Raw genomic sequence first — 25,943 nt, forward strand, 5'->3', positions numbered from 1 at the left:
TTATGGCCCTGAATATTGCAATTACTGCATGTGGGGGCCTTCGCTGCCTGGGTGCCTGGGCTTCGGCCTGAATCTCTGCCTTCTTCTCGCCGATTATTTAATGTGCTGTATCAGTAGTTAAACTGCCTCCATCCTGAATAAACTGTCTAGGCACTTCTTTTTTGTTTTCTTGGTAATTATCAGCTGCCTGACGTTGATCAAGCGCGTTCTTTAATAAAGCCATTTGCTGCATAGCAATCTCATTGCCTTTCATAGCTTTATCGAGCAAAGTATCAGCAATCGATGGAAAATGCCTTGGTTTTGAATCTCCAGGAGTTGCTCTTTTTGTCGGTTTAACTGGTAGAGATTATATGGAGTTTTTCCCAAATAAAATAACTGATTACTGTCGGAAGAAGATGGTGGAGTTGGTGTTTTTAGCTTGATTTTTAACTTTGATATCACCGTTGAACTAAGGGAATAAGGCCAGTATTTGAATCCACCTAGTATATTTGTTGATGACATTGCTTTTGAGTGGACCGATGAATAGATAGATAGAAAATCTACCTTATCAATAGTTTTTATACCAATATTCATCATTTCTTGTACTTTTTGACCATAAAAGCGCTTTAAAGGTGCAAAACAGCTAACATCAAGCGGTTGAAGAAGGTGAGATGAGTGAGGTGTGATGGTTTGGTTGTCTCTGCGCTAGTAGAGATAAAACCACTTGACCATATAAAAGGTACAAGACGGCTGATCGAAGATCAGTCGCATCTAGCGCCCTATATAGTATGTTACAGGTTCAGCCTGTGACATGAGGAGGCATATAAAGTGGAATAATTAAATGTTCCATGCAGTATCGATCAAATTCAGCAGTTGCATGGCTCCCATGGCCATCCAAAATAAGCAGTCGATATTGACCAACAGTGCGGGGTTCTGTATGCTTGTTGAAGACTTCTTGTAGCCATTCTAGTCCCAGATTATTATTAGTCCACCCATTCTCGCTAAGACTTAATCGATAATCTTTAGGTAGAACGGAATACCACTGAGATTGATGTTTTTTTCCAGCAAAAATAATCTGTGGGGGTAAAACCCAGCCACTTCCTCCAACAGTCACAATTGATGTAACCCATTCTCTATTACCTGGTTGGATGATCTATTATCAGATTTGCGTGTTTCTGTACCACAGACAACTTTTGCTGTTGATGTCACACCCATTTGGAAGCCAGTTTCATCCATATTATAGATATACTGTTCTAAAATACCATATTTTTGAATAGTGTTTTGAACCAATCGAAACCAGCCCTGAATAACCTGCGGATCTTCACACTTCGCCCGCTGGTAGTCATATCGACGATTGTATCTTGACTTAATATCATTGTGGCGTGAAACAAATCGATTAACCCATTTATCACTAACCAAATCGGAGATAGAGGCCGGGGATGATGACGAAGGCTTTTGACGTGCAGAGATTAATAAACCAGCAAGATATCGAACTTGGGAGTTTTGTGGAGGCAGGCCACGCTCAGCCATATCAATAATCCATTTCTTTAAGGTTTCCTCTTCAAGAACAGATAATTTTCGGCTATTAGCAAGTTTTTTTTGCGCGCAGTCATTCCTTGAACCCGATAATAAAAAGTCCGCGGAGGCGTGAGTCAGTCTTACAGGCCATGTAGCTGATTACCCTTCTTCCCTGACTTGTTGATTTCCTCCATTCAGTTCCTGTATGCGTGCAGATTTTCTCTGGCGAAGTGAGTGTTCGACTAATCTACGACATATCTCGCCTGTTCCTGTTGCGACGGCGATGGCTTCCCTCACGCCCGATGACTACACGATCGCGTCAATATGCGCCTTGCCCCTCGAGGCGGCAGCGGCCCGCGCCATGCTCGACGAGACCCACACTCCCACCTCAACTACCAACTGATTCCAACGCCTACGAATTTGGCGAACTAAGCGGGCATTATATAGTCATTGCCTACTTACCAGCTGAGGACACTGTAGAAATGATTATGTTCCACGAGACAGGTGCAATGACGACTCAAGAGCGAAAATTCGGTTCGGAATACCGTACACGTTCATCCGACGCCCACTTTCACCCACCGCCCGCTTTTCTGGTTCAACCACCAAGTAGAAATGAAGCTATACAGCCACAAAGAAATGATAGAATGATTAGATTTTTTTGGTGGGGTAGAATAATTGACATAAAGAAGCTATATAGCTATTTTTGGTGTCACGAAATCGCTGCGGAAGCCGTATTTGCCTTCCTCGACGACTTACCATAACATGTGCCTCTTCCACCTCTTCCTTGCTCTTCTTATTAATGTCTTCAATTTCTTCTGCAGTAGAAGGCTTCTTGATATTCTTCTTGTCCTGGTTGACTAGATTAATTTCATTTTGAAGCTGTATAGCAGCTTCCTTTGCTGCCTTTTCCTCCTCTTTCCGGTGTTTCTTTTCCTCCGCTTCCTGCATCCGTCTACTCTTAGTAAAAGCCTTGATTCTCTTTCGTTCTTCAATCAAGCGTTTCTTCACTACTCGTTCTCCTGCTGACGGCGTATCTTATCCTCCTCTTTTTTGCAGTTCTAGCAAGTCGTGCAGCTTCCCTGCTTCCTGGCTTGAAGATCACGGGCTTGTTGAATCTTTCTTGGGCTAAAAAGATTGCATTACCGTCCTCCGGAGCCTGAAGTTGAAGCTGTAAAGGCTTCCCACGCTGTCGCTTCTTCTTCTCATTTTTTAAGGCGTTTTCAAAGCCCTTACAGCGTAGTTTAAGAAGAATATTCTCGGTACAAAGATGCATCATCGCATTATTTAATTTCTGGACCCTTTGGTCGTAAACATCCAAAAAACTTGCTTAAGAAGCTTTTCAATGCGACGCCAGTCCTCTGCTTTCAAGGTAGACTTTGAGGACCCGCTAGAAGAGGGTCTTTCCATGCTTTTGGGTGAAGCGTGCTAAAACAATCTCTGGGTCCCATGGATACACACCAACAGATTTCCATCCACTGTTAATGTTTTTGGTTGAAAAAGCTGCATTCAGCTTGGCCAAAACAATCTGAAAAATCTCGCTTTGTAATGTGGCTGATTCCTTGAGAATCATATAAATTGCTCCAATCTCTCACTATACGCCTGAGATAAAGGACCAAAGAGACTGACATCAAGGGGCTGCAGAGTATGCGTTGAATGAGGCGGAAAAACACTTAAAGATTTTATTCTCCTCGCAGTAATTAATAAACTGCATTGTGATATGGGATCCGTGGCCATCAAGAATTAGAAGCCGCCAACGCCTCCGTGCTTTTCTTTTGTCTCACGGTCAAAGATAGAGGTGAGCCACGCATATCCCAGCTTATCATTTGTCCAGCCACTAGCTGATGATGAAAAGAAGCAATAATGCTCACTAGGATTAAAATCCTGAAGCCATGTATCTTGAATATCTTCAGAGGCTGCCTGGTAAATCAGACTGGTGGAAGGGCAGTCCCATCAGCGCAAATACAACCAATTGTAGTAATCCATTCTCTATTCCCATCTTGAAGTCGTTGCTTAACCCCTCCCTGCTCATACAAGTGTCGTGAAAAGATTCTTTTAACTTTTGACAGTACCCCAATAAGAAAACCTTTCTCATCCATATTGTAAACATCCCTTGATTCAATCCCATATTCCTCAATCTTTCTGGCTAAAAGCTCGAAGTAGAGTGCATACTTGTAGGCAGAATCAGCCTTTTGCGTGAGGAATCCATTGCACTTGTATAGCGGTAAATAAGGTCATTATGGTGTCTCTTTAGAAAGTGATTCGGCCAGCTGTTTCCGGGCTTAATTCCAGTAATTTCCTTTGCGAAATTGCGTAACATCGAATGGGATGGTGGTAAGCCACGCTCAGTGAGTTGATTAATCCATTTAATAAGCTCTTTGCTGCTGGTTGTTAGATTCGTTGATTTTCATACTGGTCGTCTCGAGAGGCCTGTACCGCGATGACGTCTTGACAGGTTGACCGGCTTATACCGTAATTTTTTGCAAATTTCGAGTAATTGACCTTTTTCCCTGGCCCCAATTTCTCTATATCTGCAATAGCTTTTTCAATTGAGTCCATATTAATGGTGTTGTGGTCTATTAAAATCTATCTAAAAAGTCGGTGTGTAGATACAAATTGGGCGCCGGATGAATCTGGGCGTCAGGTGACCGGGTACGGTATTGGTTGAGCGTTCCTGGCGAGATAAAGATGGGTAAGTTAGGCGCCAGGCGCGAGGCTGTGATCCAAAGTACATGCATCCCGTGTGTTTCTGATAAAACGCCTAGACTAAAGATGCAGAGAGAGTGGTCCACATGAAGCAAAGAGTGTCATATATTCAAGGTGGAATATCAACTTCTTCGGTTAACAGCACGACAACACTATGGCTCCCCGACTTGCACCCTCCAGCTTGTGATGATCCGGGATGTGGTCAGCAGCATATTGCTAACTACTTCTTAGATGGCTGAAGCGGCTGGCTGCAGCAAACGTTCGTTCATAACCAGCAATGCCATGTCCAAATGTTTGGCGTCGTCCGAGCGTCCCTGACCCATGGCGGCCGTCCCGGTGTGATCACACCCGTCATGCTCGAAGCGCCATGCGAATACTTGGTAGCGAACCCGGATTTATATCTGGATAATGGCAGAGCTCTCGTAAGATGAATTCGAAGTGCTTATATCCACATACACAATCAGCCGGACCCTTCGATCGCATGGATGGACAAAGAAAGTGGCTCGACAGATAGCACAAGAAAGAAATGCGGACCTAAGAGACTATCACTTGTACCAGCTGTCAGATTTTCGCTGATTTCCCATGAGTCTGATTCTATACGGAATTTATTCCATATATGAAGCTCTATAGCTTACTTGATCGAGCCTCGATTACCAACAGGAGCTATCGTTGGCTGATTCTGAATATATTTCTTGAATCCTGTTCCTACAATAGAAGCGTCGGTTCACCCTTCTATATATATAGAATGTCACGACGTATGAAGGCTCGTTCGGATTGAGGTGCTATAATAAAGGATCTGATTGGTGGAGGGGTGATGTCCATCATTTCGAAAAGTTATATGCACATTCACTACTCGTAAACTGTACTGCAGACGTGAAATAGCGCGTAGTCCAGCAAGGCAGAGTAGCGTGATCGACAGCCATCACTACAGAGTCTCTATGCCTTTGTCTATATCATAGGAACTGGCGACTCCCTTTTAACTTTTAGGCAAATATCATAAGACAATAGGTTCGTCATAACAGTTTAATTTGGTCATGCGTAGTAGCTAAATTTCTGGTTTTTGCCCGTAAACCAGCGATACCTCGACGTATGCGTGAATGCTTGGATTATTTAGCGCCTCTCGCATCTCTGAGAAAATCACTTCAACCTCTTCTCTTGACCACTAATAGCCACTATTAGCTCCTCTTCCTTTGTTCTAGATAGCTGCTACTCACTCCAAGGACCTTTTCCAGAGCATCATTGCCCACATCTCCAGGCTCTCACTGATAACGAGTCGAAAGTACCGACCCAGGTTCTTAAGATGCGGGTCTTTGGGCCAGGGGCCAATGGGCAGCTTAAAACGTTGTTCAAAAACGTTAACGAAGCCAGCATCAATCATTCGCTGCTTGGACTCATGCACGATTCGCAATGTTTTGCCAAATTTATCACCCGCTTCGAGGCTCTTTTCGCCCCATGTTTCGTATACCGTGCCTTTGGTGCTTCCATCATCCGAGATCGGGGTAACGCTCATTTCGATCTGTTCCAGTTAACCTCCGGAGCGAAGGTGCCTTATTAACAAGGTATTCAGCGTCAGGTAGCGGCTGCTTTGGTTACGGAAGCATACTTCAGGGCTTGCTGATAAAATCTCCCCAATCCGCGAAGGGATCAACAGATGTTGATGGTTCCCGAGCTCTGGCTTTGGAAGATTGACAAAAGTGCCATCCCTCCCAAGCCCTATTAGATAGTAGCGGGTTTCCATTATTGTCACTAACCATATTCAAGGAACAATAATCACAGCTTTCCCAGATAGATGGAATCTACAGGGTCAGGGTATTTCTGACAAGATTTCGCGGAAGCTTCCAGGGACTAGAACGATAGATGATGCCATCGAGAACATCGCAGGCATCTGCATCAACCACATTGAAGAACCAATTCCGGGGAAACAAACGTCAATTATCGATGTGTATGAGCACGCAATTGCAGCTGTTGTAGGTATTTTCTTGTATTCCCGTCGGGTCCGTCGTACTACTAAGTCAATCCTTTTAGCAAGTGAAGTCATGGAAGGGTACAAGCAATTCGAGAAGTCAGTCGGATTGTCATACGAAACAATCCAGTCAGAAGTTAAAAATGAAGCTAAACTTCTGGTAGAGATAAACGATATTCTGGACGAGGTCGGCATGATCAGGAACGTTCTGAGTGCTCAAAGTGTGCAATGAATAATATCCTGCGGTGGGACTGTAATGCAAGTGTTAAAAGGACTGGGGAAGTCCAAGGCACTGATTATTCCCATCAACCTCTAGAGTATTTCATGCAACTTGAAGAGAACGCAAGCAGAGTGCAGCGCTTAGTATGTCGCATGCAAAACAAATATAGCTGGTCACCAGTGGTATGAAAACTAACCCATTCAACTAGCTGACCACCCTTCTTAAAATACGGCAAAGGGAAGCAGTCATCGACGAGGCGCGGGAGAATTCTAGACAAACACATGTCCTGTTTATCTTCACAGTTATCACCGCTCTTTTCGTACGTGAGCCCTCGGTAATCCGTGGTGCCAATGGATACTGACACTAAAGGCAGGTTCCTCTATCATTCACTGAACAACTATTGGCTCTTCCAATTCGAGAGTATGGGGATGAATTCCCGGCTATGCTGGTGGTACAAATAGCTGGTAAGTCTAGGTGTTTTGAAAACGGAACAAAATTACTGATGACTCTGGCCATAGTCTTCACCATACTTGGTACTCTGCTACTCACAGTAGTTATCTATTGTCTGTATTTTTTTGGCTTACGGACAATTTTGTCTGCTTTGTATTCAGTATTTGTTTCCGCTACCTCAGATAACCCCAGCCATAGCGCGGCTAGATGGTTCCGCAAAAAAAAGGAAGCCAGTATACCTACCTGCTGCCACATTGTCTAAGAAGACGACAAAGTCGAGACACAAAGCATGGTTCTGACATGGAACGTGTGAGAACTGATGATGAGGTTAAAAATAAAATTGTTGGCCAATCCTGAGCCTACAGGTCGGTTGAGTTGTAGGGTCATTATCAGAATAATCGTAAGCTATACCTCAAGCAAAAAAACTACGGACGCCAAGACCATTGCCTTTCTCGCTCAGTAGTGAGCAGTGCCGCCCTGAAGTCGCGCGACCGGGTGAGTGAGTGGGTGAGCGCTAGGGGTGACCGTCGCGCGACGGTTCACCCAATCCAGCACGACTGGGTGATCAGCCAAGCCGCCGTCGATTCCTTCGTGTCAACTAGTTTCAGAGTCCCCACATAAGACCAAGTATAGATATTTCATTGGCCTATAGAAAACAGGCTTCTTATTGGTCAGTTATGGCATTTCTTTCTTGTTGTTTTAAGGGGGTGTTGATAAATACACAGCAAAACTCCTAGTTTCACAGGTGACTATACCTAATTGGGAAGTGCTTAGTGTTCGAAGTGATTGCTTGTTCTATTGAATGGGTGGCCGGCGGGTGGCCGCTACTAGTATTAACTAGTTAACTACTAGTTAAGAACTAACTAGCTTACATAAATGATGACTAAGCGAGGTCGAAGCCTAGGCACAGCGGTTTAAGGCTCGTTTTAAGAGGGGGGGAACTTTGGGAGGTCGGCCGACCTGTAACCACAAAAACGAGGCCTCGTCATCTGCAACCACGTGATGATGGATTGCTCCGGTGATCCCGGATTGCTCCGTTCCGGAAAAGAAAAAGAAAAGTCCCCTGTTAACCAACAGCAGCGGCACCTGACCTGTGTACTCGTGCTCTTTCGTGTTAGCGCAGCAAGGCAGGTGTGTACACGGTCAGATTACCAGCCGAGTCGGGGGCAACCCAAAACGGCTTGCGGACAGCTACTCTTTCGAATCTACTGATCCCAATCTAGCACTTGCATGAGGTCTCCGCTACGGCCAGATCGCTTTCTAATCAACAGACTTCTCACGTACAGATTTCCCTATGAGTCCGCTTGAGGACCTGTCTACTGACGGGCCCGCGTTTATGATAATGACTTCATTTGGCCGACGTAGCTCGCTTTGAATACACGCTGCTATGCGAGAGTGCTGTCAGGCCAGAAGGCGCTCACCAGCCCACCGGACTACCGCTTTGTGGCTCGCAGTGCAAGTCCCTAATTTGATCATCTCTGATCGAGCATGAGCGATGAAAGCAGAGTGCAAACATGACAAAAGGAAAACAAAGCAAAAAAAAAGAAAAGCGGAGATGCGAACATAATAAAAAGGGACCTGCTCGGAAAGGAAGGTCAATGCACCCACGCCTTCCGTCCTACTTCGCCGAATCCTCCCATTTTCAGCGCAACCGCTACCAGTATACTTGTCCATAACGGGCGTTCATTTCTTCCAACTCTCTCCATTATAACCCTTCAGCCTGTGGCTAGCCAAATAGTCGCTCTTGCTCTGGGGAGAGACAACTGCATTTACTCCTCGCGTACTGTCATAAGACGTAACGCTGACACACCCCTCACCGGACAAAAGAAGACCACTTGTGTACACCCACCCGGTCTTTAACAAAAGAGCCTGGATATTTTCTTCTCATCTCAGAACCTATATAGCCTATTAAGAGCCTCCCAAAAGGCTGGCTCCCAGCGAGTGAGAAGCTCGGATGAAGAGTGTTAAGAACAACAAATTGCGAATTAAACGCAACTTCCATTCATGAACAAAAACTAAATGTTATCGAGCTCCTCTCCCTTGATATTGTTGCTTTCGTCGCAGCCTTGACCACGAAGACGTCGGTTCTCAGCTTTGAGCTCATCGCACAGATTCTGGAGCCTTTCTTTCTCTCGCTCGATCTTCTCACAGCGATCGTCCAAAGCAGAAGCAAGAGACTCATTTCTCTGTATCCAGTAGGGGCACTGTGAGTGACTAGATTCCAGTTCATCATAATCTCCTTGAGCTTTTGCCAGCTCTCTCCGTGTTTCCGCGAGCTCAGACCTGAGCCTCTTGTTCGATTCCGTGGTGGTGCTGATCAAATGGTCGCAAAGCTGATGGTCCTCGATCGTTCCATCGGACTCCTAGTACAATTAGCCTGTCATCCAGGGGCAGGATTATGGTTAGACGCCCGACTCACTGAGAGAATCGTGTCGAATTCACATCGTAGACGTCGTCTCTTTCCTGGTCGAGGCAGATCAACAGGGTTCCGACCGGGTATGGCTGCATTTGGCATGATGTAAAATTTGAGAGAAAATGAAGGCCGAAGCTGAAGACACAAAACTTTGCCAAGCACCAGATTCTCGTGATTCCGAAGGCCACACAGAACAGACGCTTGAATGAGTGACTGGCGTAAATCCGACTTCTTTGCGGGGCAAAAGAACAGGCTTTGCGCTTTATAACTTGGTTGTATTTTTTGGACCCCAACGTATGTAATTATGACTCGACCAGTTAGGCTTAGCGGGTGCTTAAGGGCGCCGGAGCTTTGTCTGGGTTCCATGGGATGCTATCGGCGCTGAGTGGGACGCTGGCTAAAGCTATCTCTTTCCTAGTCTAAATACGGCTTCCTATGCACAACATAAAGAACTATCCATTCTTAACATTATTTCAGTTTTGGATGATTCTTCCGCCGTATGTCAGACATAGGAATGAGAGAGCTCGGACGCAGATCAGCTTTTAGTTCAGAGATTATCAGACCCAACTCATGGCCGTTTAAATTCGTCGGCGGCATGGCCGCATTTATCGATTGGCAATATGGGTCTCATTCTACTAGGAGGGAGGCTAGTTATCTGGGTGGCTACGTCTCATAAAAAAGGGCAAAATGTTTTTAGGATAGGAATTTCCCCACAATAGCACTGGTAATCTAACGTACTTTACCGCCTGCCGCCCAAGACCGCCTTCCGCCCAATTTCCCAACATCAACACCACGTTGAAAATGAAGATTTAGAGCCACATACAATTAGAATTATACAGAGATCTTTTGAAGTAATAAAATTGAACACCTAATACGCCTATACAACTATTTTTTTTAGTTCCGAAAGCGCTGTGGTAGCCGGATCTGCCTGCCTCGACGGTTTCTGGTGGGAGGGGTCTCATCAACAACTTCAGGCGCTGGGGCAGCAACAACTTCTTGGTTCTTTAATTTTGATGTTGCTGGGGACTTCTTCTTGTCTATTCTGGCCGTTTTGAAGTCATTTTGAAGCTGTACAGATGCTTCCTTGGCCAGGCGCTCCTCCTCCTTTTGGCGCTTTTTTTCCTCTGCCTCCTGGAGGCGGGCTTCTCGTGCAGAGGCCCTTATATCCTTCCGTTCTTGCAACTTTCGTTGTTTCTCTTCCTTTACCTGTTGACGGCGTAGCTTCTCTTCCTCTTTTTGAGGCCTTAGCAAGCTGTATTTGTAGAGCCTTCTCCTGGTCAAGCTGCCGAGCCTGATGGACTTTCCCTGGAGAGTAAAAACTGCACCACCACCTTCAGGGGCCTGGATTTCAAACTGTAGAGGTCTTCCACGCTGGCGGCGCTTCTTCTCATTCTTACATGTCTTTCTGAGGCCTGCATTCTCCATTTTAAGCAAGATATTCTCTGTAGAGAGGTGGTGCATGGTACGGCTTAACATCTTAGTGTTTTCATCCTTAATATCTGCAAAATCTCTCTAATAAGCCGCTCGATCTTTCTCCAATCTTCTGCATGTAGAACGGACCTAGAAGAGCCACTGGAAGAGGGCCGTTGGTCCTCTATTTTTTAAAACGGGCCAATACCACTTCAGGATTAAAAGGCCATAAGCCAACCGATCTCCATGCACTTTCAATATTTCTTGCAGATAAGGCCTTCTTCCATGCAGGCCAGAATAGCCTGAAGAAGTCCCGCTTCGTAATAGTGCTTAGGCCCTGGCATTCTTGCAGATATGCCTCCAAACTATTGCTGTAAGCGGTTGCAAGCGGCCCAAAGATACTGACATCTATCGGTTGCAAGGAATGAGTAGAATGAGGCGGATAAGTAGCCACAAGGATCCTATTAGCTTCACAATAGTCCAAGAACTTCATGGTAACATAAGAACCGTGACCATCTAAGATTAGAAGCCTCCAACGCCTGCCTGCTTTGGCCTTGGTCTCCCGGTTAAATACCTGCTTTAACCATGCAAATCCGAGGTCGTCGTTGGTCCAGCCGGTCTCTGAGGAGGCAAAGAAACATTGGTGTTCTGCAGGATCAAAGTCCTGCAGCCAGGTATCTTGAAGTTTTCCAGATGACGCTTGGTAAATTAAACCTGGAGATAAAGCAGTTTGATCTGCACATATACAAGCAATTGAAGTAATCCATTCCCGATTACCATCCTGAACGCGTTGAGTATTGCCTCCTTTGTTATATTGACGCCTAGAAAAGATCCTCTTGGCCTTAGAAAGTATACTAATAAGGAATCCTTTCTCGTCCATATTATATATATCCTGCTGTTGTATCTCATATTCCTTCATCTTCTGGCCCAGATATTCAAAAATACAGAGAGTATTTGAATGCAGAATCAGCCCGCTTGCGTGCAGAATCAATACCAGTTGCATAGTGAGAGATAAGGTCTTTCTGGTGTCTCTTATAAAAGCGGCCTGGCCACTGTTTTCCAGGCTTGGTTCCAGTAATTTCCTTGGCAAAATTCCTCAGCATCTCATGCGTACAGTAAAGCTCTCTGGTCTGTTGGTTGTTGAGTAATCGCTGCTCTTCATATTGCTGCGTTCTTGGCTGCTGAACTCCGCGGTGATGCCTTGAGAGAGTTGTTCGGTCAACACGAAATCGATTTGCAATTTCAGTATTAGTAATGAACTAGCTGAGGTACGTTATGAAATTCCGCGCAACCTCTCGCTGGCGGAACTGCCAATGAATTGGTAGTGATGCTTGTGAACGTATCAGGGCTGAATGACGGCTGCGTACTTGGCGGAGGTAAAAACTCGATGAAGGATGTTGGGTGAAGCGAACGTAGTGGCGGGCTTGACAAAAAGTCAATGAATTCAGTAGGTTGCAGAGACCGTACCGGGGACGTAGGGTTATTTGACATGAAGTCGACAAAATCTGCTGGACGAAGAGATTCGGTTGGTGTCGACGAACTTGGCAGGAAGTCTACGAAAAGTGCCGGATTGAGAGTAAGATTGATATTTCGGTCCAGTCGATTTTCATCGGACCAGTCTAACAGGGGTTCAAGTTGGTCTGCACGTGAACCAAATTCCCAGGCCCTAAACGTTAGAGTATCTCGAGTCAAGGCGTCTCCTCCGTTTATAGAAGAGGAAAAGTTCACATGCGAACCAGCTCGCTCTTCGACGAAATTGTTTGGTCCTGTTTGTCCGAGGCAAGTGCCTCTAAAATAAGGAGCATTGGCCCCTTTGGGGCCGTAAATTAAATGCGTTATTTCCCTCTTCGGTTTCGATAGGGCTGTAGTCTTGTTGGGCAGATAAAATTTGCTCCGATTCTGCCGCTGGAAATTTCTCGATAGTACGGGTTGTTGGACACTGGTAATTTCAGGCCGCGGTGTCATTTCATAGGTCTGTTGGTCATTCGCCTCTTGTTGTGTAAAATTTATGTATTTCTATGGTCACCATTTGAGCCAGCGTCTAATCGCCGACTTTCGTTTGCTTTTTATGTGTGGAAGAAGAGGAGCCTTTCTGTGTAGGGACGTAACGGGTGTTAACACGCTCTTTTCGGTGAACAGCTGACAGAAGATTAGCAAACTACATGAGTAGGTACATGAATGCGGACATACTAATGCTTGGCGCTTGAGTCAAAGCTAATGGCAGTTGTTAGATTCGTATGAGCCAGTTGGGTTAAAATTCCTACCTGAAGTTGTTGTCAAGGTGTAGAATATCCCTCGGGTTGGAAGTATTGAATATTAAAGCAATACAACTCGTCTATCCAAAAATCAACAACCTTTTGTGCCGCCAGCTGAACCGTAACGAGTTCATAGCCATCTGGGCTGATAATGGTTGACGATGCATCTTCAATTCCGCTGTCCAAAGTAATTTACTGACTTTGAGCGGGCAACGATGCAAACCCGGCGAATACCACTAGGGGGATTCACCTAATCAGAAACGCAAGCGGGAGATCTGCTCCTGGGAGAAGAGTCCAAATAAGAATTTTAACTGTTTCAATCGTGAAAAGCGACGCATGAGACATGGATTATGTCGACCACTTACCAAATAGGCCTAGCGCCCTAGTAAACGACCTCCCACAAAGGTGGAAGCACCTTCATGTGAGATAATTAAGATAGTCAAGGAATACAATCAAGACTCCATGAAGGATAATTTTGCTCATATCTATGAGCTTTGACAGATTATGATTATTTAATCCTATCTCTCGGGGCAGCACTTTCACAATGCATGACGGCGCCCAGTATGCAAAAGGCGCGTTTTGTTGAGTGCTTAGCGCTTCAATCTCAACGCCAGCCTATCAGTTCTAGTTTCCAGGAAAGCTAATAGCCATAAGATCTCCAATGAGCAGCGAAGTCATTCTCGTGGGTAGCCAATCTTTCGCACAATTTCCCAACTCCAAGGACATCTACAGTGCTACATTGTAGCCTGTAGCTTTATAAGCTGAGAGATTTTTGAGCTTTTTAAATTAATATTATAGATATCCGCAAGTTAAATCGTGCTACTTTTTTTATATGGGAATACAAGACTATTCCATTATCTTCTCAATCATGCCACTACTTTTGACTTATCTCTCTTTGTAGGTCTCTTAGTGACAGCGATAGCAAAGCTTGGCACTTGCGGACCCTTTTAGTTCTGCGGACCCTTTTGGTTCCGCAAGTGCCCAAGAGGTTATAAGTGGGATGTTTACGAATGTTGGTAGCCATATTCGTCAGGCACTACACCCCTTAGCCATCGCCCCGGATGACAGCATTGATAAAGAAGCGTTCCTACCATTAGCACTGCACCTTCTGAACTCAACTTCGACAAACCTTTTACCTAAATGGAGACATAATCTTCGAGAGCCATGAGAATACTCTGATGAGTCCAAAGTAGTTGCTGATATGAGCTCTTTGAGCCTATCGCAAAGACCAACCTCGACGCTCTGCTCGGCTAGCCAACAAACATTCGCAGCGCACTCAAAAGGACTTCATAATCAAGGTCTGTTCGTCTTCCACTGGACCAGTTCTATGTATACAGTAAGAAAATCTTCTGTACGTCTGCCATTTGGGTAGAATGCATACTTCACTGAACTGTTTCCCATATTTTAACCACCGTGATTTGTTTTATAAACATTTTGCCCATCGTTGAGGTGCCACCTAAGTTAGTGCAAAAATTATGAAGCTGGGTGAAAGATAAATGCACAATTGTTTCGTCACATGCAGTATGGAACTTCATATACATAAAGTTCTTCAGTGAACTATGTTAGACTTCTGGGCTTCATCTATGACAAGATTACGAACTAAAACACGGGTGATTTAAGCTTCACCTGTACTGAAGTGAAGTTTTGCTGGCGGAGCCTGATTCACTGGTGCTGCTCCTGGTGGATATCGAGTCTTTCAGATCTCATTCCTCTCCCACTTCTCAACCTCTTCTTTTTTTATCTCTCACCTCTCAACTTTGCGGCTTGTCCATTCCTTCTGCTCTTACCGCATGCTGTTCCCAGTCTGTTCTTTCAGATAACTCTCGTCTATCTTTCCTTTGGGGTTCTCTAGCTCTTTGGAGCTGAAGCTGTTCTGTATCTGAGGCTTTCTGATCCCCTCAGAGCTAGAGCTGCTGTAAAGCTCTAGAACTTTTCGGACCAGTGTTACCACAGTCCCTATAGCCGCCCCTTGCTTATTTCTTCGCGAAAATGTCCGCTCGCCGTGCCTGTGGCGCTTCTGCTGCTGCTGGCGCCTCTGGCCCAGCCTTCTCGCCTGGCTGCCTTGTGTCTCGTGAGTCTCTACAGAGCCTGTATGTGTTTTGCTCTGGCTAATGTACTTTTCTGCTCAGGCGAGATCGAAACTCCCCTTACTGAAGCCGGTGCCCAACTTTCTTATGCTGCGTCCCGTTTAGATGATGCTGCTTCCGTCCTGCGCTTGCCCGGTGCACATGCCGTGTCGCCTGCTTTTTCTGTCCATGAGGATTTGTCTACTGGTCATTTGGCCTTAGAAGATACTATTTCTGCTGTGGAAGTTGCGCTTGCCCACCTCCGCCAGGCGGAGTGTCGGATGACCGGGACCTGACCAGTGGTTTTGGGTTCCATTTCCTGTGTCCACTTCCTAGGAAGAGACTTCCCCGCGTCCTCTTAATAAGAGCAATACAACCTCTGTTTTCCTGTTGCTGATCCACTGTCCCCTTCAGTACTGCATCCACGTGCTTACGCTGTTCGGACGAATTCGAAAAGCTGCTTGTGATGTGTAGGTATGGTGTTTGGTTAAGGCTAGGGAGCGGTTTCGGTGGAGTAGATTCGATAAGCGAAGCGTAGATCTTATTCCAGACTATATCATCGGGTTCCTTATTAACGACCGCACGAAGCAATGGAATGAGTTTGTAGATATCATAGTCCTCGGAACTGATAGCAGAATTAAGCCATAAGATATCACTCAAAAGGCTCTTCCGACTATTGGCGGATGGCAGGGTTCGTATTTCAGGGACGCTTCTTACGCGGACACAAGATCAAGTGCTAGATTTTGTAGGTATACAAAATTAGAAGAAGTCTTTATTTATCTGACGTTAGGTACGCACCTTCACTATCCCACTGATGTAGAGTCTGTCGCGCGAGATAGGCCTAAATTGTCGCAGGTCGACCTGAAATCACGAAAGCCATTTGATCTCTGATCGGGGGGGGGAACTTAAAGACTCTTTTGCTGCCATCGTTAGGTGGCTCGACGAAAAGAACGTGGAAAACAAAACGTGGTCCATGTAATTAACTCACGTAACCACAGAAAAATAGGAAGCCCATCACCCGAATCATGAATCTGAAAGAGGGCTCTTGATAGCGATGGTTGATAGCTTTGATATAAGTTAATTGAAAAGGACTTGCTAGAGTTATCCAAGCTGCAGGCAGCTATTTTCTGCCAAGATAATATGGCGGTGGCGTCATCCCGACCCATCTCTGTCAAAGGCGCGATCCTTTAGTTACTAGCCAACTTTCTTTTGCAATTGTTTTGTGCTGTACTAATTTACCGCCTAAAGTTCCGCCTCTTGGATCTGGCCTCAAATTACTGAGGCTGATGCTATCTACAAATGTCTAACTATTCGTTAGATGGGATGAACAAGCAAGCCCCTGGTCCCTGAGTCTTTCTGTTGAGGTGATGGGTTGTTTATTATACGCTAGTCTACCTTCAGGAGTCATGTTGACCCCCGACTCTGGAACAACTATGTTCCGTGCCTGAGTGGGGATCTTGGATGTAGCACCTTGGCACTTTCCGAGAGCTCATGTGAGCTGTGTATACACATGTGGTTAACCTATTGGGCTATCCGGCTGTGTAATCGGGCGCCACTATTTGCACAGGTCAATATTCTACCAAGGGGTGGATTTTATTTACACAGGTCCCCCAGTCATATCCCAATTAGGAAATATGTATTTATCTTAAAGTGTTGAAACCAGGGATAAAAGTAAATATAATACTACTATTACAAACAAAATGGATCATTTCCCATATGATAATACTCCTTCTCAAATACCTTCTCCTGAATCCGGCACACAATTCAATACTGCTTTAGAGGCAGAAAAAGGCCGCAAAAGCACATGCTCTACAATATGGCTATGCAGTAGTAGTTGTTCGACGCAACAAGAACCGCAATGGTATTATTGAAGCAGTCTATCTTGGCTGTGATCAAGGTCAAAAGCGTGCTTCAACATCCACTGGCCAGCGCGAGGCCAAATCTCGAAAAATTGGCTGCCCTTTTAGCATTCGAATTAGCTACTCAAAACATACAGCTAGATGGACCTTAGTTGTACGGAATAAAGATCATAATCATGAGGCATCATCAGCCATTGCACATCCTTCAATTCGGAGAGAGGAGATCAAGCAGAAAGGGGATCAAATTAAGGCCTTAATTAAAGTTGGTATACCAACGAGAGAGATTATTCGAATACTCCGTCAAGAAGATCAAAATACTCTTATCCAACGCCATGACATATACAACCTCCGGGCTGCAATATATAAGCAATTTCTTGCAGGACGAAGCCCCATGCAGGCCTTAATTTCTATTTTACCTGATGAAGGAAGTTGGATAATGCAGCATGCTACTCAAAATGGTCGAGTTTCTGCGCTATTTCTTACTCATAAAGTGTGCCTTCAGCAACTAAAGAAGAATCTATATATTCTTTGTATGGATTGCACTTATAAAACCAACCGGTTTAGGATGCCTCTTCTTAATATTGTTGGTGTATCAGCTACTGGAAGCACATTTTACGTTGCATTTGGCTTTTTAAGTGATGAACAAGAGGAGACCTATTCTTTTATTCTAGCTTTAATGCGAAGAGTATACCGGGTTCTCCAGCTTCCACTTCCTCTTGCTATTCTTACAGATAAAGAGAAGGCTTTAATAAATGCAGTTATGCATCTCTTTCCAGAAAGCAGCCATCTTCTCTGTATCTGGCATATTCTTAAGAATATTTCAGCAAAAGCAAAGCCTATGATCGCTCGTACAGTTCAAAATCAAGATACAAAAAAAAAAGGATTGAAGAGATTGATAGGCAGACTCAAAGCCTAGAAAGAAAATGGACACAAGTTATCTTTGCAACAACAATTAATAAGAAGAATCAGAGATGGGAAGAATTTAAACAGATATATAGCTCCTTTCCGGAGTTAATACACTATCTGGAGCGGGAATGGCTTCAATTTTTTTACTGCAAGGAAATTCCTCCATTGCTATACCAATTCCTATACTCATTTTGGAAATACTGCAACATCTCGAAATGAAGGCGCGCATCATAATTTTAAAAGGGATCTAAACACCTCAATAGGAGACCTTTTAACAGTGACACGGTCTCTTGAACGAACAGTGCTTGATAGAGATGCAGAGATAGAGAGGCAGATTACAGAGAACAAGATAAGATGGCCTATATCTCTTGATATGCCTCTTTATCGGGATGTGAAGTTTAAAATATCCTAATTTGCACTCTTTAAAGTTCATAAAATTTATAAGGACCACCTTCCGAAAGGCCCTGGCAAGAGGCTAATTAAGCCTTGTACTAAATCAGTACAGGTAACACTTGGAATTCCATGCATTCATATCATTCAGGAATATGTCGATGCCCAGAGGCCATTAAATATGGACCACTTTCATCGACAGTGGTGGATTACAGGCTATTCAATAGAGTCACTTGATCCTCGACTTCTAGTAATGGATCCACTTATACAGCCTTCCTTCGGCGGCCGTTTAAACAAGCGAGGATTATCATTATATGAGCGAGTGGACCGGGAGGTACGGATTGCTCAGAAAGGTGAGGCACTCAAAGCAATTGCAGCAGCGGCTATATCTGTGGAGGCAAGACCTGAAGAAGCAGCAAACAAGGCACCAGTTGAGGCATTAAATAAGGCACTGCTTGAAGCATTGAATGAAGCATCAAGGCAAGGAATATCTCCGGCGATGCCTCGGGGACAGGGTAGAGGGAGGGGGCAAGCGGGCAGGCGATCTGGGGATCTAACATGGGTGTCAGTGAAATTTTGATATCTGCATTCTGATTGGCTGGTCAAACTGTATTCTGAATTGGTATATTAATGTCTAATAATTGCGTCATGCTATGTTGCACTTTTATATAGAGAATCGAATAAAAAGCATTTCCATTCATACTATGATGCCTTCAAGGTTGTGGGTCACATGATACGTCCTAATGTAGTATAGTCTTGACCTGTGCAAATAGATGTTTCCTAATCGGGTTAGTGACTTGTGCAGGCAGAATTTTGACCTGTGCAAATAGTGGCGCCCGTGTAATTGTTGGAAGCATGAAGGAGTCTGGGATTCAGGGGTACGGAGGCACCCACGAACGAGGCTAAATACATAACAGATGCTGACTAAGACAGTGCAGACCGGCATCCGGAGCAGAGGGATATCCCGATGTTCCAACAGTAATCACAGGTCACGTGATAGTTCTTTATGAACTTGAATACTCGAACTTTAATCTTTTTTACTGTCCACCTGACCTGTGTACTCGAAGTTGAGTTGAGTGATGGAAATCAAATGTTGTGGCTTAGTCATTACTCTTTGAATTTCGGGTGCCGTCCACATTGAAGTTTGTCGGGCACCAACAGTATGAGAAGGCGGTCAAAACCTATGTATATCAAGAGCTCCAGTTTTCCCCCGCGGATACCCCTCTTAAGATTCACTGTTAACAATCGCCCACTATTCAACTGCATCCATGTCTTTAACTTATACTCCTAGATAACTGATGTCGTGAGGTTATAGAGAAATCATTAATTATGTCATCGAGCGGGGGTAATTACGAGTTTATTAAAGCAATACCTAAAGCTGTCGAACTTAAAACCTGACAGCGACATGCTGGGCTGAAGTTTTTTTGTTTTCTTTCATTCTCTACGTCCCCAGCCATCTAGCACAATTGCGGTATTTCAACGGACGCGTGGTTTTGATCCGATTGTGGAACGTGTACTAGATTCAGACGAATATTCGAAAGTTAGGAGGCGTTTTTACCCGTCATTTATTTCTGGCTTCTAAAAGCTTATAGGTTTCATTCGAAAAACCGAAGCCGATATCGAGATATAAAACCAGCGGCCTTGTTTATTTCCCTCAGCAAAGTTCGATTGGAAAGTCATCAACGATACTGATACCACTTCACATTGACGGTACTGCGAGAATTGAGGGGAGAGCTATAGAGACAGACTGCTACTATCATGTATTCGGCCAATCTACAATTGATATTTCAGAGAATGGGAAGCTGGCTGCAGTGGTGATAATATACGAGTAGGGTACGGATAGGCCACACTTTGATTTTGTGATTGTTTTCTAGCACTCACATTATTGAAGTCACGCTGATGACACATGCTCGGTGTAAATTGACTTATTCATTCTTTTTGTATTAATCCTTTCGTTTTATACACCATTAACAATATTTTATAGGATATACTTGATTAACTAGCCTCCACTGTTCGATATTTTGGATTTTGTTAAGGATAACCTGAATACAATGCTTCTAGGTGACAGTGCCCGTTACCCTGGCATCAGAAGGGGCTAGATTATTGATATTTGAGTAAATGAAGCTTGGATTGCCATGTGCCTGATATATGCCATCTCGCAAGGCATTATCCGTATCGACCAAATTAGGACTCATGGAAAGGAAATTATCAGGCGGGCTGGATTGAGAAGCAGTTACATTAGACAAATGAGGCGAAGAGCTCATAAAAGAATGAACATGGGGTTGATAGGCCGTGTGCCGCATAGCGTCATCTGTATCAATTAAGATAGGATTTGCATACGAGGGACTATTCGATGAACGTGGTTGAAAGGGTAAATTATTGGCATCATCAACCTGACCAGTTAAGTCAACCAATGGTCCAATGAATGAATAACCGTGGTGGGTGAGCGACTGATAGACTGCATTCTGCAGAGCGTCATCTGTATCCATCAAAATAGGATTTGCGTTAGAGGAATTATCAGATGGGTGGGTTTGAGAAGTAGTCGTGTTAGCGAAATCAGGCGAAGAGCCCACAAAAGAATAAACATTGTGTTGATAGGCTGCGTGCTGCATAGCATCATCCGTATCAACGAGGCTCGTTGAGAAGGATGAGTAATGGAACATTGAGGATGAAGTATCGTCGCGGACGGGAGACCTTCGATGTGAGATATTGGCGTCTTCGCTGCTGATGTGGGGTTGAGATGGGATTCTCTCTAACGGAGATGTTGAGGCAGGTTCAATTCTCCAGACTGAATTTTCTGACGATATTTGCTCCGCTTCAATGGCCTGGAAATTACTCTGTATCACTTCTGGAATGCTCGGATCGGGTGCAGACATAGTGGGTGGTAAGGAAGCCTGGTTCAATGAACCTGCTGTGCACATTTTTGGCTATTCTCCAAATGGTCACCGTTTAAATTGACGCCTAGCCGCCGACAATTTCGCTTTCGTTTCTTCGAAGACTGACGTGTGCTAACCGCACACGATGAGCCTAGAGTGTCTTGCGTTTGTTGCACACTCCCGCCACCATTTCTGGCGGCTCTTGAACGGCCAGCAGTGGGTGCTTTATTTTTTGCGCGTTTCAATTTCTCAGTTGGCCTTTCAGGGGAAAACACGGTTCGGCACATCCTGTGGCTTCTGATATAATTCGTGAGCCGAGATCCTGCAGTTCATAATGTGTTGCCATTTCCTGGACTTTGATGGATTTAAAATGGGAAACAACATATTCCAAGTCGTCGCTTTTGTTCAAGGATATCTCATACCTTTTATGTTCAGCCAACAGAAGAATACTCGGGTACGAAAACTTACATCCACGAAGGAACGACACCGATCAGGAAAAATGCACCGTATCCGCCCAAATGTCCCGCGTAGGTGTTCCATACGTTACCAGCCCTGTAGTCAGCCTTAATGTCATCTTCCACCTTTTGTCTTCTCTCTTTAGTAACATGCTGGTCCGTGACCAATCCGGAGCAATATCGTAGGACTCGGGGCGTCAGATTTGTCACCTCGAAATTTTGACATAATCGTTGAACAAGCAAGTATGTGGCGGTTGTAGTATATGCCCGATACAATACTTCCAACATATTATTCCGTCTGTTTTGCCAGTAAAAGTAACGAAAAAAGACCTTCAGTGTCCCGACTGAACTCGGCTGATCCTAAGTCGGTTGGTCCTAATTTTACTGAAGATTCGGCAGTCCAGAAAGTGGACGGAGATCTCTTATACTCGGTAATGGATGAGAGCAGTTCAGGGGAGGGCAGGATGTCAATCTCTCCTATTTGAGAAATACGTTTTCGAGCCTCATTAGCTCTCAATCGACTTGATTCGGTGCTTGAGGGATTGTAACATTTCCCAAATGTATTCGATAACAAAAGTCGGGAGTCGTGAGGTATATGGTCCTTGTTGTGAATGATAAACCAGGTCACCTAATTTGTCAGCCTAGGTTTCCTGGAGAATACGATCGAGTCTCACATGTCGAAGAAAATCGCCCAGGTTCAGCCTGCCATTCTGCATATCAACTGCCCATGTTAAACAGGGATGAACGAGCGATTCCATTATTATTGTACAAGAGCACTCGATAACCCCAAGGTTTGCTGCAAGAGATGGTTGTGTTAGTTGAAGTTGGTTCCCCATGGACATGAAACTGGGGGCTGTCTTCATTTGACCGTAAACACCAGCGCCATTACCGGTAATTGACAAGTGGGGTAAGTACGTGACCCAGACCCACCGAGTTCTCTAATCTGGCCCGATCGGCCGTGCGTGCTGGATTGGGAATCTGTCTACCGCATGGTAAAATGATCAAACCCAGCGGTCTTCATTGAGCAGCGTTTAGATTATTTTGCATATCACAGCGGAAGACATACGGATAATGAAATCGGGAGCATTATTACAAAAGATAAAAGAGATCATAATACGTAAATATCAGAATCGTTCCCGCTAAGAAACAGCCGCCTCATCATTTCCTAGTATAATAGTAAACCCAAGTACGATTAAGTCTACCCTCACGGTAATCTTCAGGCTGTAGAAAGATTAGTCAACATTATCTAAACCGGTGCCAGAAACGTACCAAAGACTTAACAAAGTAATCCATCAACTCGTTTTCATCCTGGAGCTGCGTTTTTGTTGCGGTGAGAGATTATGTTCCGAAAGAAGCTGGGCGGAGTCGAAATCAATCCAAAGCACTCTATCTTGTTTTCCGCAACGACCAGGGCAAACCATCATATTCCTGGGATCGGGATCACCATGAAGAACCCCCGCTCGGTGAATATCATGAAGAATGCGGTTGAGCTCGTTCAGACGATGCTCTGAAAATATAGATAAATCCATTTGACGCATATTCGGAATATATTCCAACAGAATGGCATTCGGAAGCAGTACATCGGCAGAAAACATGTGAAGGCTTGGCCAAAGATTTGGTTGTATTTTCACAATTGTCCCATAAAAGTCAGGAACGACGCCCCTTTTGCATAAACCCTTTTCCTTTAGCCGTCGATACGCCGAAGATTCACAAACAAAGGGATTCACTTCGCAGCCCGGGGAATCGTGTTCAGATGGGCGTCTATCATGATACTGAACGTGCTCAGTAAGATTCAGGAAGCGAATAGCAGACTACTAACCACTTTCATCACCTTTACCTCATCGCGGATAGCCACCTTAAAAATCACGGAGTATTTTGACTCCCCTAGTGTTTGCAAGAACACAACATCTGATGGGTTGACTTCGATATTATCAGACATGGCTGTTTTCATATTAATTGAACAGCTGGATGGACCAGACTAAGCAAGGAGACGTGATCCCTTGGCTGATGTGCAGCCAATATTTAAATTAAGCTCACCGCTTTCTCAAGCTTCGTGCCTCAGGCAAGAAGTACTTTGACCAACGTGATGATTTACAAATCTTGTCAAAATCAAGGCGAGTACTTTTTCTTGGACCGAAGTGTTAGTCGGTCCATTTTTTATTCTGGTACATGGATGCCCCCAAGCACGCTATCCCTACCACAATCAGCCAGCCAGATCCTACATTAAAACGTGCGGTCTGCGCGATATTAGATATAAAATGTATTGAAGACCACATTCGACTCTTCTTTCATTTTACTCACGTTCAATCTCTGTTATTTGTTGGTTTTTTAAAACTACAAAAATTTTACTGCAAATATCATGGCAAACCAAGTGAGCCTTATGGAATACCTCCAACATGGCTTTCAACCCATACCCATCATCGACCAAGAACAGTCGAAACAGAACACTCGAAACGACCGTTATAGGGCTTCCGATATTACTAATGTGGGCCACTGGTCAACATTCAGTCTCTCTACGATCCAGCAGCGGTTTGAGCAACCTTACAGGCTGCACTGATTCCAAACGAACCAGTACCACCTTCTCCCTCCAGGGCAATTAATTCTGAGGCAGCTGTTCGATCCTGGCTCGATGCTTATCTAACGAACCGGATCATACGCTCTCTTCGGTGCGGTTTTACATATATGAGATCCACGCAACAGCTCTCTGGCCTTACGGTGTTAAATTACGATGTTGGAACAATGGCCCAAATAATTGACTGCTACATACCCGATATCGCCTATTTTGACCCGAGTCTCTCTGCAGATATCAGACCAAATCGCGTTCCTGGAGACATCAAACCATCATACAAGTGGTCACTCGAAATGAAAACTAGTGACAACCCAAGGACTTGAACAGAATTCAAACAGGCACTATCTCAGGTCAATTTCTACATGAAACAGCACCATACACGCTTCAGCTTTATTCTCACAGATCGCGAGTTTGTAGCTATCCGGCGGCTTGATCGAAACGGAAATTTAGAACTTTCAGCTTCAATTCCATTAACGGTGCATGGGACAACATCTGAGCCGAAGTTAACCGCTGTACTTGGATTATGGTATCTTGGTATGCTTGCAGCTGATGACCAAAGCTGGTATCTCCAGTAGGAGCTTTTTTCATGGTGAGCGAGCAGCCAATGCCATCGATCTGAAAGGCGGGACCCCAATCACATCAAACTGCTCTGGGAATTTGATCATTGTGTATTTACACACCCTGTTATTTTATTTCGGGTTTCTTGTTCTCGATGAAACTCCTCTGTAAGATGACGTATTTTGATAACAAGCGGCTCGCTGTGACCCACATGACTAGCTTTTTTTTTTTTTTTTTTTGCATCCACTAATGCATACTTTGGCAACAGCGTTGCCAAAGTATGCATTAGTGGATTTCTACAAGGGTGGGGATGGCAGGCTACTGTTGTTCTTGTACCATGCAATAAATGATTGCCTTATTATTATACGGGCAGGTAAAATTTAATTCATCTGGATCGCCATTAGGATGCGTTCTGGCTTCTTACTATTGACGGTACTACAGATTCTTCTCTCCACGGATTACCGTACAGGGTATACCTTTCGAGTTATTCTCACTAGCTATGATAGTGGATGATGGGACTTCCACACAGACCTCTGCGCTAAGCTGTGCGCTCTGCCAAGAATAACTGATCACACTGTATTAGTACATATTGTTACTTGTTACCAGACTGGACCATACTGCACAAGAGTACGAGTTTGCTTCCGCATCCATTTGAAAGCACACTAATGCATGAAACAGGCACAGAAGATGCCCTTACATAGTCAGTGCTTAGGACGACGACAAAAGCGAGGCCGAATGGGACCTTGAACACAGTAGATATTTACTTGACACCCATGAGACTGAAATTAATTTTGTGTATTTATAAATATAGCATAAATATTTATAATATTCTACTTTTCCTTTACTTACGCAAAGCCCCAGCCTTCATTCCTTCTAATATTTGTCTTTCAGCTTTGGGGTTCTTAATGCCTAAATTAATATCTTTGAAATCCAAAGGTGAGTATACCCATATGCTGGTAAGATACTTGTTTAACTTGTCTCCTCGTTTAGAATGTGTTATAAATATACCTACGAATACGGGTGCGGTTGTAAAGCCAATGGCACGCTTCCATGTTTCAAATATCTATGCACTGGGAGTGAAAAGAAGAGACAAGCATTCTCTTAACCTTGCAAACATAAGAACTGCCCAGCCCATAACACCCCGGCTAGGCGGTGACCTGGTGTATATAGCTCCCTGAATTGGAAAAAATTTAGCAGTATTTATAGAGTAATTGGTTTTGATCTATCAGGTAACCTGGTACGTTGACGGTGTACATAAAGGTGCTGATTTTGTCGTGGAACTGTGTGTACGTTCAAGATCGGATTTACTTTCTTCCCTCTCTTAGTCATATTGCTTGTGGGTTAGTTAACTAG

At 44.4% G+C, this 25,943-nt stretch overlaps 7 protein-coding genes across 7 annotated transcripts; 3 read left to right on the forward strand and 4 right to left on the reverse strand.

Annotated features, from left to right (window-relative positions):
* Positions 1-1,983: 1,983 nt before the first annotated feature.
* On the reverse strand, positions 1,984-2,445 carry ATNIH1004_005401 (uncharacterized protein; the record flags this gene model as incomplete). Its single annotated transcript, XM_033570055.1, has 2 exons — positions 1,984-2,115; positions 2,254-2,445. The coding sequence occupies 2 exons, from the start codon at positions 2,443-2,445 to the stop codon at positions 1,984-1,986; spliced, it is 324 nt and encodes a 107-aa protein (XP_033426087.1).
* Positions 2,446-4,354: 1,909 nt separating this feature from the next.
* ATNIH1004_005402 (uncharacterized protein) lies at positions 4,355-4,631 on the forward strand (the record flags this gene model as incomplete). The annotated part of the gene is made up of 2 exons (XM_033570056.1): positions 4,355-4,383; positions 4,442-4,631. 2 exons carry the CDS (start codon positions 4,355-4,357, stop codon positions 4,629-4,631), a joined length of 219 nt encoding a protein of 72 aa, XP_033426088.1.
* An 869-nt stretch (positions 4,632-5,500) lies between these two features.
* Positions 5,501-7,454, forward strand: ATNIH1004_005403 (uncharacterized protein; the record flags this gene model as incomplete). The annotated part of the gene is made up of 7 exons (XM_033570057.1): positions 5,501-5,743; positions 6,003-6,171; positions 6,226-6,384; positions 6,480-6,526; positions 6,592-6,702; positions 6,757-6,847; positions 7,294-7,454. 7 exons carry the CDS (start codon positions 5,501-5,503, stop codon positions 7,452-7,454), a joined length of 981 nt encoding a protein of 326 aa, XP_033426089.1.
* Positions 7,455-8,848: 1,394 nt separating this feature from the next.
* On the reverse strand, positions 8,849-9,348 carry ATNIH1004_005404 (uncharacterized protein; the record flags this gene model as incomplete). Its single annotated transcript, XM_033570058.1, has 2 exons — positions 8,849-9,196; positions 9,253-9,348. The coding sequence occupies 2 exons, from the start codon at positions 9,346-9,348 to the stop codon at positions 8,849-8,851; spliced, it is 444 nt and encodes a 147-aa protein (XP_033426090.1).
* Positions 9,349-14,900: 5,552 nt separating this feature from the next.
* Positions 14,901-15,273, forward strand: ATNIH1004_005405 (uncharacterized protein; the record flags this gene model as incomplete). Its single annotated transcript, XM_033570059.1, has 2 exons — positions 14,901-14,982; positions 15,041-15,273. 2 exons carry the CDS (start codon positions 14,901-14,903, stop codon positions 15,271-15,273), a joined length of 315 nt encoding a protein of 104 aa, XP_033426091.1.
* A 4,916-nt stretch (positions 15,274-20,189) lies between these two features.
* Positions 20,190-21,008, reverse strand: ATNIH1004_005406 (uncharacterized protein; the record flags this gene model as incomplete). Its single annotated transcript, XM_033570060.1, has 1 exon — positions 20,190-21,008. The coding sequence occupies one exon, from the start codon at positions 21,006-21,008 to the stop codon at positions 20,190-20,192; it is 819 nt and encodes a 272-aa protein (XP_033426092.1).
* A 1,747-nt stretch (positions 21,009-22,755) lies between these two features.
* Positions 22,756-23,402, reverse strand: ATNIH1004_005407 (uncharacterized protein; the record flags this gene model as incomplete). Its single annotated transcript, XM_033570061.1, has 2 exons — positions 22,756-23,235; positions 23,283-23,402. The coding sequence occupies 2 exons, from the start codon at positions 23,400-23,402 to the stop codon at positions 22,756-22,758; spliced, it is 600 nt and encodes a 199-aa protein (XP_033426093.1).
* Positions 23,403-25,943: the final 2,541 nt, after the last annotated feature.

This window comes from Aspergillus tanneri, assembly GCF_003426965.1.
Source record: "Aspergillus tanneri strain NIH1004 chromosome Unknown AapTan_4_pilon_pilon_pilon, whole genome shotgun sequence".
Taxonomy (NCBI): domain Eukaryota; kingdom Fungi; phylum Ascomycota; class Eurotiomycetes; order Eurotiales; family Aspergillaceae; genus Aspergillus; species Aspergillus tanneri.